General features: G+C 36.7%; 1 protein-coding gene and 1 long non-coding RNA gene across 3 annotated transcripts; one reads left to right on the top strand and one right to left on the bottom strand.

The window, feature by feature from the left end:
• Positions 1-3,120: 3,120 nt before the first annotated feature.
• On the bottom strand, positions 3,121-6,525 carry LOC127641483 (uncharacterized). Its single transcript, XR_007970171.1, has 5 exons — positions 6,443-6,525; positions 4,355-4,459; positions 4,161-4,264; positions 3,370-3,595; positions 3,121-3,229 (listed from the first exon to the last, which is right to left on the bottom strand). It is a non-coding gene; the product is annotated as an uncharacterized LOC127641483 (long non-coding RNA).
• Positions 6,526-8,366: 1,841 nt separating this feature from the next.
• On the top strand, positions 8,367-12,950 carry si:dkey-222p3.1 (uncharacterized protein LOC100007529 homolog). 2 transcript variants are annotated; one of them, XM_052123927.1, is made up of 4 exons: positions 8,454-9,290; positions 10,210-10,256; positions 11,091-11,411; positions 11,774-12,945. In XM_052123927.1, the coding sequence occupies exons 1-4, from the start codon at positions 9,259-9,261 to the stop codon at positions 11,899-11,901; spliced, it is 528 nt and encodes a 175-aa protein (XP_051979887.1). In that variant the 5' UTR covers positions 8,454-9,258; the 3' UTR covers positions 11,902-12,945. The 2 variants fall into 2 exon arrangements, with proteins under 2 accessions (XP_051979888.1, XP_051979887.1); XM_052123928.1 differs by lacking the exons at positions 8,454-9,290; positions 10,210-10,256 and adding an exon at positions 8,367-8,406 and having other exon boundaries at positions 11,774-12,950.
• Positions 12,951-15,657: the final 2,707 nt, after the last annotated feature.

Here is a 15,657-nt window from a genome sequence, read left to right as displayed (position 1 = left end):
TGTTTTGAAGCCCATGGTACAGTAGTGAGCACTTTGAAACAATAATGCCACAATGTGGTTGCACAGTGCTATCCCAGCAGAGCAGGTACATGACATGCATTTCAGTACCACAGGAACCTCTTTAGCATGAAATGTAACCTGATAATAGAAACATGAAAATAAGTCTTTCCTGCACAACAATTTTACATTTCATTGGAGTAATTGAACAAACTTAAGGTTTTAAAGTAAGTCCTTGAACTTTTAACACCTACTTTATTTTAACATCACACAGCATATTTCTCAGTCTTATTGTCCTCAAACAACCCTCTTCTGTTTTTTAAATGTAAGGTTATCATCTAGATTTTGGTGCACCACACTCATTGACATCAGGCTGAGAAACACACTGAACCACAATGGAACTTTGTGGGATAACGTTACTGCAAAGTGTCTGCAACCGCAGCAGAACATGAAAATCAGAAAAACCTGAAGGTGATGAGCCTCCTCGTTTTTCCTCATGGACCTGTGACAACACCCTCTCACTGTCACCTCATCGACAACTACATTCGAAACTATTCCAATGCAATGTTTTGGTGAAAGGGCACAACATTAACCATGAATGCGTTACTGACTTTTATCTACCAATACACAATCTGTAGCTAACATCAGTAATAAACATGATTGCAACAAGAGTTTACAGGTCTGTATTACATTAAATTAATTAAGAATATGGACTTTCACTGCAGGAGAGAAAGCTAACAACTATCGTTATCCTAACTCCTCCGCTAACGTAATTTGGGCGGGACAATACAAAATGCTTACCTTCATACGCAAACAGGTACTGCTCAATGAAGAATTTGTATCCTTTGTCAAGTTTGGAACGTGTTGTAAGTGAAAATTTGTCTGCAAGTCGCTGTACATCATCTAGATGTATTTTTGGCAGGTGTCGAAGGGACTGGGTAAACTCCATAGCATTCCACTATGCTGGCGGAAGTAAACATACACTGCTTTGAGTCAGAACGGAAGTTGCGTGACGTCACGTGAAAATGGCCTATTACAAGGACAATCCCCCTGGAGCAAGCTGGAGTTAAGTGTCTTGCTCAAGGACACAACTGTGGCTGTGGGGATCAAACCGACAACCTTCTGCTTAACAGTTTAGTGCTTTAGCCCACTACCACCACCACCACCACCACACCTATATTCAGTTTACAGGTTACTTTAACTGCTTATTTAGTTTAGAGATCCATCTCATTATGGAAAACCCTAGACCCTCTCAGCATTAGGCACAAATAGTCATGCCACACTGTCTTTTTGTATTTGCCAAATCTCAGCATACCATTAAGAGCAAGTGATAACTAGATTTCTTTCAATTTCTGAAGAAAATGTGAATGGTGCTCGCCTGTGCAAAACTCACCACCATGATGCTTGCATGTTCTGGGTGGTTGCTAGAGCTTTGCTTAATGGCCCAAGTAAAAAGACCCCACCATCCTATGTGTTTAAGAAAACAAAATAGTATTTTCTAGGGAAATTGGCACAAAATAGAAATAAAAATGGAAGTTGAAGCCACTGTGGCTCTTTTATTAAATGTAATAAATTCATAAATTCCACTTTAGAGCGTTCAGACAAAACACTCTGACCAACTTCAAGTTTTTTAGCATTCAGCGGCAGATGTCTTATGTCTGGGAACAGGCCTTGGCATCAGAATAACTAGAACAACAAATCAGATGCCAAGCAATAATATAGCTGCACGCAGTGATGACGGGCCCAAGCACCATGGGTCCATAACTACTCGATGGCTTTCGGAAAACAATGAAAGGTGGACACGTGCATTTGGCATTATTTTAAACAATATTGAAGCAATTTGGGTCAATATAAGAGGACTATTTTAAAGTCTGTTGTAAGAGCCACACTTCCTGCTGCCAGGTGGTGGCGCTATGACTGTGACCCAAAATAGTAATATCCATGTGATTATTCCCCAAGACTAAACATTCATCTCAATTTTGATCTAAATCACACATTGCACACAGAAGATATGAGACACTTCCTGTTTCCCATTTTTCACCATTAATTTAATACCTCGCCATGGTAACACCATTTGATATATCAAAAATGTGTACCCAACTAAGCATCTTCATGTCTTGGCATAATATTTTCTAAATGTGGTGACAGTCTCATGAATCCCCTAGGAGTATTTAAAAGTTCAGAGACAGCAATATTTTTTTTTAAATCCTGTTGGGTGGAGCTAATAACTTTAATTAAGAAAGTTGTCAAGCTTGAACTATATATGAACCAATTTTGGTGACTGCACACTTTCAGTGCTTGGGCCCTAATAATAATAATCATTAGAAGAACAATAGGGCCTCCGCACTTTCAGGGCTTGGGCCCTAAATATTGATGATATTTTCTGAGTGAATTATGGTTTCACATGGCTTGTTGAGGCAGAGTGACATAACTGTTTTGAAGCACATCTACACTCACTGAGCACTTCATTAGATACAATATGGTCCTAATAAAGTGCCCAATGTGTTTTTTTTGCTGTTGTAGCCTTAACGTTCGACATGTGCATTCTGAGATGATATTCTGCTCACTACTTTGGTACAGAGTTGTTAACACCAATTCAGGGTCAGTTTTGATCCCCAAAACCAAACGAAGGTCCCTCCAGGAATCAAATGCCCTGCCGATGTTCACTCTAGTTTTTGCTCGACCACGATCACGTTCCCACTTAGCCTGACGGTATTCAGTAGAAAATGTTTTTTGTTTTGTTTTTTGTTTTACTCTGTGTTTGTGTAGGAGTCGGTGTTGTGCTGGGAGCCGGCCATTTACTGGATTCCATCTGTAAGATAACGTTATCTAGCGTTACAGTATGTTGTCAATGTTGAATAGTGGAAGAGAACTATTACTGTCTGAGGCAAGGCTCTCTGGAGCGTGCATAAACGTCACATACTTTGGATTTTTCCAGCAAAACCGACCGACTACCTTCGCATGAAAATCAGTTTACAGGTTTTAATAGGCAAACACATTGGCAAAAAAAGGCAAATATTACATGAAAATTGTTACACACTGCACCTTTAATGGAAAAAGTTCTTCCGGAACCCAAACAGCTATAAAAATTGGGCAGGCACTGTTGCGCTCTATGCACAGCAATACAGATCTTACATGAATTTACCCCTATAGATCTTGATATATGGGCTTTCATAAGTTTCCTTTTGGTTCTCATCATGGCAGAGTATCTGATGCTCTTTTGGGCCTCCACCTGAAACACACACGCGCGTGCACATGAACATACATGTTATAAAACTAGATCAAAACAAATGCGAGCATGTGCTAAACTGAGAAGTGTTCTTACTATATTACAATTGTTTCGTATAACTTCTTTTCTCTTCAGTATCGTACCTGTTATATCCAGTGAATACTTTCCCTATGGTGGGAGTTTCCACATCCTAACAGGGCTGATTTTTATTGCCTTTTTGTTCAGTTTAAAGCTTATTTATTTCACATATGGCTCCTCTCAGAGTGTTGTCTGAGCAGGTGCGTGAAACGGCTTGGCGTGCAAGAGTCAGGTGAAAGATCCTGTCTGTCACCACTGCGATATTGGGATGAATCTGGAGGTCTGATGGGTCTGTAATTGAAATAAGACACTTATTAAAATATAATGTGCGATAATGTAATCATTAATGATTTATAGTACTGTGGCTGAATTGGAAATGTTTGTCATGACTGGTTGATGTCAACAAATGTGTTTGAATTGCAGAACTCATCCATTCAAATTCACACATTATTGTCTACATAGGTAAACCCATAAGGCCATACTAAAGCTATCCTAAGAGTACTAAGTCTCTATCATATTCTGGTCCTTGGATATTGCTCTAGTCACTCCATCAATGCAAGTGTATGGGATGTTTTCATCAATTTTATCATCTGCCAAGAAACAATGGCAAGTCTGATTACTAAGAAAAGTATTAGCACCTCTCCTCTTCTCAAATCCCAAACACTAAGTATGAGCAATAGTAATAGTGATGCATGTCTTAGCGAGAGCCACTCATTACAACCTGATTAAATAGCTCCATCTAGAGGTGGTTTTAAAACCAGCCTACAAAGCAGGCAATGCTATGTCAAAGCTTAGAAACTCAACTATTTGACACAGAATAGTATAGGTCCACTTACAACAGCAACTGAAGTCTTACCTTATAGTTTCACCCCTTTGACTGTGTTCTGACAGCATATTTCCATTGCTCGAACTGGATTTATGAGCCGTTCTTCCGTTAAGAGTTAAAGAACCCCCTTGTGTCTGTGAATGGATGGATCAAAAAATCTAATGGACTATAGAGGTGTATTAAACAGGTTTGATGGACATAACAGATAATGTGCAGCCTTTTACCTTCTGTGAGCTGTTGTCCTGTAGTCAAGACAAAGGAGATTGCATATCAAGAATGCATTAATCTGATGGCTGCTTCTTCTTTGGGATACTGAATGGGACTGCCATCTAAAACAAATAAATAAACATAAACATTTGTTACCGGACCAGTTTTTCACAAGGAAGATCACATCTCGAGGATAAATCAACCTCATACTATAGCACACGTGTGTATTTTTGAAGAAAATTAAATGAAACAGTGGCGTTCAAAAGTTCAAGAGTTCAAAGAGATCAAATTCAAAATCTGGGGTTCAAAATTTTGGCTGTAAATAAACAGAGTTTTAGGATTTAAAAAAAAAATGTAAACAAAGAAAATGTATGATGTAAATGTATTAGAAACATTAAGGATCCTTCGCTTTTATAATCTTGCCAGCCGTATACATATATGAAATAATGCAATTGGATCATTCCATGTAAACTCAAACAGAGGTCCCCAGCTCAAAATTTTGATTTTGATAATTGTTTTTCTGGTGAAAGAAATACATAAATGAAGATGAAAGGCAAAATATTAAATGCCATGGATGAATATTCTCTATTTTGTAGAGGGTCCATTTTCAACTATGATTTTGGAGCAAAAACACAGATCAAAAAAATAAAACTAAAAAGGTGGCAACATCATTATTTGATTTTTACACAGATATTGTTAGGTTTGTTACTAAAATCAATTGACTTTAGCAATCATTGTTCTATTATATGCCAATAGTGACAGTTCATACATGGGAAAAAGCCATTTTCGTGTTATTTTTCCAAAGTTGGCATGCCTGTAACTCAGGAAGTATTAAAGATATCTTAATATCCTTTTAGCTTCTGGTTCAGAATCAACTTTTCAATTGATATCTTAATTTTAAGGCCCTAAATGGTCCATTCCCAGAGATATGGGAATCTCAGTGTGGAAATTGTTGCATTTTACCCATTTTCAATGATCGAAAACCAAATGTGGGTCACTTTGCATACAGCTGATACTTTCTATCTTTTTTTGTTACAAAATCGTAGGTGAATATTGACATTTTGACCCCCCTCTACAAAATAGTGGATTACTCAGTACATATTCATCCATGGGATTTAATATTTTGGTTTTCATCTTAATTTATGTATTTCTTTCACCAGGAAAAAAACAATATTTATATCAAAATAAAAAATTTGAGCTGGGGACGTCTGGTTGAGTTGACACGGAATGACCTAACTAGTGATTCTCAACAAGGCAAATTCACACCCCAACAAGTATTTCGAGTTTAAATTTGCACCACTGAGAATGAACTAATATCTCTAAACATACTTAATTAGAACAGTTTGATAGATTAGATTGGCCAAAACTGTGTGAAACGCATCAGAATAATTCAGTACAGTTAAATTGGGCATCCATATCTAATCTAGCTATATAGAGCTATGATTTCGAAGGCTATTTAAATGTTTACATGACAATCATAATTACTACAATCACCAATGTATGATCAATGACAATCACTGATGTCCAACATACAGTACTAGCCAATCAGTCAGATGAATACATAAACACAATACATGAGCTATAACCTATTATCAAAATGCCTCCAGATATTTCATTTGCACAGCTAACAGTCAGATCTCTTAATGTCGGAATGTTTAATTAGTATTGTCTGTTGCACTCCAGGAACATGAACATCACAAATCGGACCTGCTGTTTGTCTTATAAGCCTCATAAACGATATACAGAGCACACCTGTCTGAGACTCGCTTTATAAGTATCAGGCATTGGCTCTGAACGGGTAAAGGCACAGATAAATCAATCTGTTCAGCAGAATATCAATAAGTGTGATTTGAAGTGAGCATCTCTGTTTATGTGACAAATTTCTTCCCTCATTCTCTTCTTCTGCTGCAGACTGTTGGAGCACGTAAATAATCAAGTCCGTTGTAGCGCCCCTAGTGGTTTTCAATTTAAGTGTGCGATTGCACGAGAATGAAAACGTCCATTTTAAAGTTGCGCTCAGTATTTTTTCCCTCTAGGCAAACGGTTTGCTCATAAATAAATGAATAGTCATTTTGAAACATAGGTATAAAATCATGAGCACTCACATGAGATGAAGACCTCAGTCATATCAGTAACCTTATAAAAGCTTTTATTCTACATGGAGAGAGAGACCCCTCATGGGGCGGCCATGTTTGGATCACATGGCCAGCCGAATACTACTCTCAGTAACCGCCCTGTTATCATTTATAAACATAACTTCTCTCCACACAAATCTGTAATTTGGTATAACAAGAATATTGTATTTAAAAACAAATCTTTATTTTTTAGAAACTGGTACGATAACGGTATTGTACTGGTGAGACAGTTATTTAATAGTAGGCCTAATGGACAACTTTTTAATTATTGTGAATTCCTTAATTACTATAAGATTCCAGTAACTGCTAAAAAGTTTGCAATAGTTTTTGATGCCATTCCTGGTGGCCTTATTCAACTCTTATCAGGTGATATATCAGGAGTGTATCTCTGTATATAATCCTCACATAAGTAATGGCGTGGAGGATTTAGATAAAAACAATTTAATTTTAAACGAAGTTGTTAAAATATTTAACAACTTCTTTATAAAAACAATATGCAGAAATACATTGTTACCTAAATGCAAACCATATTGGAATTCATTGTATAATCAGATTGAATGGAAAGAGGTCTGGAAGTTACAGTAAATACTGTCTCACCAATAAAGATAAAGAAATCACATATAAAGTTATTCATTTAATTTACCCAGTGAGACAAGTAGTCTCAAGATTTTGTAGATACATGGAGACTACATCTGACTTTTGTAACTTAGAGGAAGAATCCATAAAACATTTATTCTTGGAATGTGTGTTTACCCAACTTTTTGGGATTGATATTGAATATCTAATACTTAAACACACAAAATAAACTGGTAAAGATATATTTTTTATTGTATAAGAGTTTAGAAGAAAATGTGGTGATTAATCTGTTAATTATATATGGAAAATATCATATACACAAACAAAAATGGGCAAACAATAAACCTAACATCATACCGTTTAAAACTGAACTGATGAATTATACTGAGACTCTAAAAGATGCAAGAAATAAAAAGGCAAAACAAATGTATAGAATACTTGAATCCTTTTCTCTTGTTAATCCATTTTAATTTATCCCCTGCTTTATTTGGTTTATTATTATTTGTTGTTTTTTCCTCTATCTTTTCTGTTTACTGATTGTAACAGTAAGTACATTGTGATCCTCTGTATGTATTTTTTGTTGTAATTGTTCTATAATAAAAAAAAAATAATAAAAAAATGCCCTGTTATTGGACACGTTCACTCATGAAGTAAAATAGCCATGGCTGAGTGTGACTAGTACTTCTCAACAATGGGGTCTGTATTTGAAAACTATTATGTTTGTATGATGCAGCATCTACCCAAGACAACATGCATAAAAAAATACTGAGCGCACCTTCAAGTATCAAAATAATATCCTAGTAATAATTTTAATATAACCTCATATTGCTGTATATTTATACACTCTTTATACACTATCTAGTGAACATCTTAAAGGTGCACTCAGGAATTCTTTCGTAATTAAAAAGGTTTTACTCCAAAATAAATGAATTGTGATTTTGAAACATATGTATAAAATTTCGACTACTCACACAAGATGTGGACTCTAGTCATATTAGTAACCTTATAAAAGCTCTTTTATTCATGGAGAGGGTCTCCTCATGGGGGCTACCATGTTATGATCACATGACCAGTCGAACACTACTCACTTAATCTCAGTATCCATTTAGGGAACCACCATCAGCTAAAATCAGCTTATATTACATTAAAAGTTTTCAAATAATACTGGAATAATCTACATTCAACCTAGGATGTATAATTTTTGTGTTGCATGCAAAGTGTGGTAAGAGGATCCCGTGGGTAAGTTGACCCACCCCCTGTATCTGAGTAACTGTACATATTTTTGTTATGTGGCCTCGTAAGCAGGAAGTATCTTTCATTTCTATCTGGATGTGAAAAGGAGAAGAACATGGAAAGAGGTAAGAATGTTTATTACAAAAAAAAAAAAAAAAAAAAAAAAGTGTTTTACTTGCTGTCCAAATAAATTTTCTTACATCTGCGGTTTACTGACTAAGCAGATTTATTAAAGGCACACAATTTAAAATACAAAATGTGTGTGTGTCTCATTTGGAAGGATGCGTACTCCGAACTCTGGAGGATGCATAATTCCAAATGAGACACAACCGAATACGACCTGGCGGGAATTCGGAGGATGCATGAGGTGTATCCTTAGTGGGCACTCACAACCAACAATTCTTTGCTTAAACGGAAATGCCTAAAAAAATATGACGCCAATTTGCCCGTAAATATGATGTTCAAACGCAAGTATTGTTAATTCCCAAGTTGAAGTACCTCAGTAGATGGTGCAGAGTATATAATGTGTATAATTATATTAATATATAATTAAAATGAAGTATTAGACTAAAAGTGCACCAGTAAAATCTATTTTCTTTTCTCTTTACATCATTATAACTCTCCTAAAATTAACCTCATACATTCCCTTCCAGAGGGACTTTGTCACACAAAGCGCTCGCGCTTGTTAAAGAGTGACGTGGTGTCATAGCAACCAGGTTACGTTCAGTTCTGTTTCTGTTTGTTCTACGAAGACCGTCTCGCTTTAATGAGGCTTGTTTAAAGGTGGACACTCGGTATACTGCGGCATTCAAAGGACGCGTCCTACCTAGCCAAACGACACACTGCTACAGCTCTATGCGCATGCGCAGTGTGCGCAGAGGGACGCACGCAAATAATGTTTTAAAGGAATTAGTGATACCAGTTTGACTAAAAGCTGATATTTCAGCTTAATTTATGCTACAGATTTAACCGTTTGCATGATTATAAATACGTACATCATGGTCAGAAGGTATGTTTTGGTAAAATGTTCGTGAAATAACAGCAGACGCCTTTATTCTCAATGTCAGAGAGAACAAAGACGCAGTTAGCTAGCTACTAAAGCCTTTCTGCTAGCTGTGCTTTTACTTTCACTATATTGATCGTTCTATCATACATATGGTGCCGTAAATATACCTTGATATGTATAAATATTATGTCTTGAAAAATAGAGGTTCTGTTCGTGGCGATGTTTACCCGTTAGTTTATTTATAGTAGCGTATTAATATAGTAGCTGGTTGTCAGACCAGAGACAAAAACAAACGTTCAGTTCATGGAAAATGAAATTAAACTAATCTAGTTTGTTATAGTGCGCAGTACATACTTTATATGTGTTTATATGTGTATTACATAGCCTATATATGAAGTCTCTACACAAAAACACCTGTTGCACACCGTAAAAGTGGTAACATGCAATTGCTAGCTAACTTAAGGAGCTATTTCTACCTGATCTAACTCTTAAAATGGCTTTTGTTGATGTAACCAACTGTATTAAAGTTGATTTAGACATGTTAAATAATGTCTTTAAAAAAAAAAATACATTCAGAGCAGCATTTTTTCCATTTTAATATACAATTGAAATCTAGTTATTGATTTCCTGGATTTGGATTTTAGATATTAGTATAATATTTAAAAAAATGAGATATATTTGTAAATATGCATTGGACTAATCAGAGGTTTCATCATCAGCTTCCATCACTGTAAATTATGTAATTTTGACTTCTGTGCCTCAGTACTGTTCCTGTTTTTACAGTCTTGTCAGTCCCCTCTGGAACAGATGCATCTCAGAAACAAAACTAACTAGTACCTTGAGCCATATCTTTAAGGGGAATAGTGGTTTATCACAAGGTTACTGGTTTTATTGTCAGTGTATACGTGTTTTGTATTTGCAGCATCTGGGTTTCTTTCGTCTGTTTGCTTGTGGGATTTATAGATGAAGGTAAGCACATTAAGATACAGATAACATATTTGAAAGTAAAACTTGTGCAACACAAAATGGTTTACTTTTTAAAGTCAGTATGAATTCAAAATGGACACTTTTTTTTCTTTTTTAATGCACATTTTTGGCCTTATGCGCATTGTCCAAAAGTTTGTCTTCATTTTTCATCTGACATCACCATCTTATTTTTAACCCCTCCCCTCCAACCACCTGTCGTATGTATAGAGACCACTTTTCCAATTATCCAATTGCAACATGTAAAGGTTGGGCAGGGAGGAGGTGGGACTGGCTGAACAGTGAACATAAAGAGAGAGAGAGAGAAGTACTCCCCGTCTCGGCAGATGGCCGCGGTTCCTCCGGCTCTTGGCGCCCGGCAGTGACCCCTCCGTCCCCAGCCAGATGGCTGCGGCTGCTCCCCTGGCGGAAGGACTCCGACAGTGCATCCTTCCAACCTCCCGGGTTTCCGCACCACTGTAACATAAATGACGGGCAAAGAGGAGGCGGGAACCAGCTGAACAGTAAACAAAGTTTAATGATAAACTTACAACCAACATAAACCAACGTGCAGCGCAGAAACGTGCATCTCTCTCTCTCTCTTGAACCGGCGCATTCGGCCGCCCCTTTATCTCACTCTCCCACTGATCAGCTGATTCAGCACCAGCCACGCCCTCCTCCTCATCACACCAATCAATTTCTGATAGATAAAATCAATTCCTGCCCTCCATTTCTTTTCTCAAGGAACATACTATTTTCCCTGGAAATACATGAGATTATGCAAGATAAATGGGTTGGCAACGCAGTTTCATGTTGACTTAACTTATTTCTCTTTGTCAGTTTCTCTGCAAGAAACAGTTGAGGGCTTCATTGGAAGTTCTGCAGTTTTGCCGTGCCATTCTGGTAACAAGAAACTTCAAGTCATTACAGTATACTGGAGATACAAAGACATCAAGAACGTTTACGACATACAAGACGGCAAAGGGTCAGTAAAGGAACAGGACGTAGCTTTCAAGGGCAGAACAGCAACGTTCCCTATGGAGTATGTCAAAGGCAACTTCTCACTCTCACTCGGGAGTCTTCAACAGACTGATGCTGGGACGTACTGCTGCTTCATCCCTGTTATTGATCACCACCAATGTACAGAGCTACAAATTAAAGGTGTGATGAAACTGCAAAGTATCTATGCTTTAATTTTGATTTATGAGTGAATATAATTACAAGTGAAGTGTGTATTTTAACGTTAAAATACTATCTCCTTTCCCAGTTTAATGCAGAGATAACTATCAGTAAGCTACAGTATCCATAGGTTGACTTCCAGACGACTGCAAACACTTTGGCTCTGTGTCGCTATTAAAATATATATATTTATATATATACAACAAATGGCACACATCCCCTTTAAAGTCTGAGTGCATTTCCTAATGATAGCACATACTGTGAAGTTCAATGATTCTGTACTAGCCTATATGCTATTCTTTTTATTAATCATTTGTCTTGTTTTCTGTTTTTGTGTGCTTTAGAGAGACCAAGGGAACTCCATGAGCAATACAAACCAAGCTCAAGAAACAATGGAGTTGAAGCAAAAGCAGAGAAGATTGTGTCTCTGTTCATTCCTTTCTTCTCAATTACTATTATGCGCTGTATTTGAGATGCGACTGCAGTTAGTTAAGTAGTGTGTGCTTCAATAGCAGAGCTGCAATAAGCCTTTTCTCTGCTATGTTATGAATAAATGTCAAACATCTTCTACCTAGAATCAAAACCTTTTGAATTGGGACTTCCCTGTTTCCTACTGTATTGACTCGACCACAGTAGGAACCACAATATTACATTTTATGTTGTTTATCTTGTCCAAATTATGAAACATTTGGACACACACACATGACAGTGTCCTTAACATTTCTGACCTGTTATGGATCTGTGGGTAGATGCCATATTTAATCTAATGGTGAATGAAATGTTTAATGCAGTTTAACTTATTGTCAAACATTCAGTGGACAAAACCCAAAAATGACCAGGGTTGAAAAAGAAAGAAAACAAAAATAGACATGACCTAAAAATAATAAGACAATGCAATTATCAATTAATACATACAACAAATATGCAATTGAATGGATTTGACATATATCAGCCTCATTTTCATTTCCATAAAATTAAATGTGCCGTCTACCCTGACGTCCATTCGATTTTTCTGGAATCCTGATGTTTTGATGAGATGCCTTGCTAATGCTTTTGTTATATGATAATTAATTGTTTAGTAAGCTGTTTACAAGTTATAAAGAGCTCTTCTGTTTTACACAGTTTAGTTGCACTAAAACTAACTAACAAGCTTTATGTATTTATTTTTATCTATTTATTTAATTTATCAATTTAATTTATTGTTGTAACAGCAATGTGTACTAGAGTTGTTAAAGATAGGGTAATGTTCATTTATTTTTGTAACGTTTGCTAGACTGACACTATTTATTTATTTATTTATTTATTTTATTTAATTTAACGTGTGAAACATCTTATCTCTGGTGTGTAACTGCTATGCTGACTTGAGTGTAAGTTTAAGCTACTAGTGCAAGTAAATTTTGGTTCTTGTAACTTTTGTCTGAAGACTTTTTTTATTTTTTTTTTATTTTTTTTTTTTATTGTTGTTTTGACAAAATGAGATGCACAGAAGTCCCTTTAAGGCAAGTTAGATCACTAAAACAACCATGTTCATAACAACTCTGGGCAACTATTTTCTATGGACGCGTGTACACCCATGGACCACTTTATTAGGTACAGCTATTTAATCATGCAATTATCTAATCAGCCAATCATGTGGCAGCACTAAAATCATGCAGATACTGGTCAGGAGCTTCAGTTTATGTTCACATCAACCATCAGAATGGGGAAAAAATTTATCTCAGTTATATTGACCCTGGCAAGAGTTTTGTGACAGTTTTTATTACAGGCAAAACGGCCTTTCTGCTTAAGCTGCTCAGCAGGTTTCCCTTCCCTCTGGCCATTTTCTCTTCTGAACCATTTTGCCATAAACGTTGACACCATTCTTTACAACCTTGCAAGCTGGTATTTCCTGTAAGGAATGCAAATCTGTTATCACATTTGAAATGTCAACATCATCGTGGCAGTGAGTTTTGTGTCACTCATGTTTTTCTTTAGAACATTTAAAAATCGAATACAATTTTTTGACAAAACACTAATGCCTGTGTGGCAGGGCGGAGGGCGGGGCCGGGTTGTGATTATACGCACCCGGTCCCTTATCAGGCTATTCAAGCCTCCGAGAGGGATAAAGGCAGACTGCGGAGGATTGTGCGGGAGAGAGAGATAGTTTACAGACATGTCCGTCGTGTGTGTGTTTGTCTTCTGTTTAAGTTTTATATTAAACCATTATTTATATTGAAAAGCCGGTTCTCGCCTCCTTTCCATTGACTGCTTTACACTGATAAGGGACCGGGTGAGTATGATCACTACCCGACCCCGCCCTGCCACAGCCTGGTTTGCATATAGATTAGATTTTGCAGCATGGGCTTTTTCTCTGCCCCTGGCAAGGTACAATATGATAAAAAAAAAAGCATTTAACTTAACTACCTAAAAACCTTGTGGAATATCTCTCTTGACTTGTTAAGTTTTACTTTTATTCCACCATCCAAACCTTTAGCGTGTTGAGTGTTTAGCTAATGTGTTTGAGTCACACTACTGATTAGACATTCAATACAGTGGTTTCTATGTGCAGTATTTGCTTAGATGTCAACATTACACAGATTTGATTTGCAAATGAAAAGATCACCAGAGGGAAGAGAACGTATGTAGATCAACATTACCTCTCTTTGTTCTTTCAGTTCTCTGACATCATCAACAGAAAGATAAAAATATCCTCAGTTGAATGGTGTTTGCAAAGTATGAGGGAATTATAATGCAAAAATACAAAATAAGTAAATACAGAAGCACTTTTGTTGTGGAATAAGCGAAGCCAGAGCTGCCACTCTGCTGAAGCAAACTTGCGTGTCAAATGTCTTTAAAGGAAACACCCTGGCATAACATATTTAATGCAGTTATATTAAATGTGTTATAGCTTTATTAAAGTTCAAATTATATGGAAGCAGGTCATGTACTTAACTACAAACTCCGAAACTGGCATTTTTCTGTACGGTCACTGCCTCTTCTATGAGTTGTGTGAATGTCCCGGTCTAAGGGGGAGAGATAGAAACTGTACCCGGCTGAGACACACTCCATCACTCGAGTATGCACGGTTGCTGCAGCTAGATTATAACATGATGGCCCGTGACTTATTGAATCATAATATGTGTCACTGCATTTCTTTTCTTGAAGAAAATTGGCAATACGCAGCTTTATTTATAAGAAAGAGTTTTTTTTTTTTGTGAGATAATGATGGATTGATGTGAACAGAAAGGTGAGAGAGGAAGTCTGCGCAACATTATGCACCGCAACAAACTACTTTATGATTTATTTTGGCTTGTTTTTCAATGTAAATATATAAAACTCCTTTAACAACAACCATGCACATTTTCTTTAGCAGCTATACTGCAGAAGAAAAAATTGTTATCTGAGAATGTTGAATAATATTAAAAATACAAATATTTAAAAATATCAAAAAATCCTTAAAAAAATTATGCATTCACCAGAGAAGCAGCATGTAAGATATTTATACTTGCTGTTAGAGAATAGATCTTGAATAGACGTATATTTTTGACCAAGTGAAAAAAATACACCTATATACAAAAAAAAAAACGTCCTCAGCGTGCTATATTTAGGTGTTTTAGAGGAGTCACAGGGTTATGGTTTTAAGAGCGATGATCTGTACCCTGCCCCATCACCACAGACAACAGAGACATTTATAAAGATTTATTGTGCTCATAAAACACAAGTATTAAATAATAACTTAAATAAGAAGCATCAGCTTCAGGAGGGGGAAAAGCCAAAACAACAAACATAAGAGGTCTGCCTAGTGGGAGTAAAACCGTAACTAAACTATTCCAAGAAAAACAGAAATGTACACTAATGCCCTGACTGGCCAAAAATAGGAGAAACCCTAGCAATGTTAAATAAAGGAAAGAATAAATAAACCATGTTTATGCTGCAACAAGCTTAAGTTGGAGTGACCATCAACAGTTAAAGTAATGACAACTGTGAAAGCTTCAACTAAGCTTTCCAGCAACTCGAACTCGGACTCGACTCGGACTCGGACTCGGACTCCAGACTCAACTCAACTCTTAGAACTCTCTAAATGAAAGGTTCTCACTCTCTGAGAGTTTCCCTTCTGCTTTTAAGCTTCCTCCCTTCTGATTTGTGAGCAGGCTCAGCTGGGAGTAATCAGCTACCTGCCAGAGAGTGTGAGAGGGCAAAAATGAAAAAAGAGGGAGATAACACAGGGAAAATTCACACAGTAACTCAA

This window comes from Xyrauchen texanus, chromosome 50 (genome assembly GCF_025860055.1).
Source record: "Xyrauchen texanus isolate HMW12.3.18 chromosome 50, RBS_HiC_50CHRs, whole genome shotgun sequence".
In the NCBI taxonomy this organism is placed as follows: Eukaryota; Metazoa; Chordata; class Actinopteri; order Cypriniformes; family Catostomidae; genus Xyrauchen; species Xyrauchen texanus.
The sequence above is the reverse complement of the archived record's forward strand: the minus strand, read 5'-3'. Positions and strand labels throughout refer to the sequence as shown.

Excerpts from the sequence above, each read along its gene's own strand:
- si:dkey-222p3.1 (XM_052123927.1), top strand. The coding sequence starts at position 9,259 with ATGATTATAAATACGTACATCATGGTCAGAAG. Across the intron at positions 9,291-10,209 it reads ACGTACATCATGGTCAGAAG|CATCTGGGTTTCTTTCGTCT; the intron begins GTATGTTTTGGT and ends TTGTATTTGCAG. Across the intron at positions 11,412-11,773 it reads TACAGAGCTACAAATTAAAG|AGAGACCAAGGGAACTCCAT; the intron begins GTGTGATGAAAC and ends TGTGTGCTTTAG.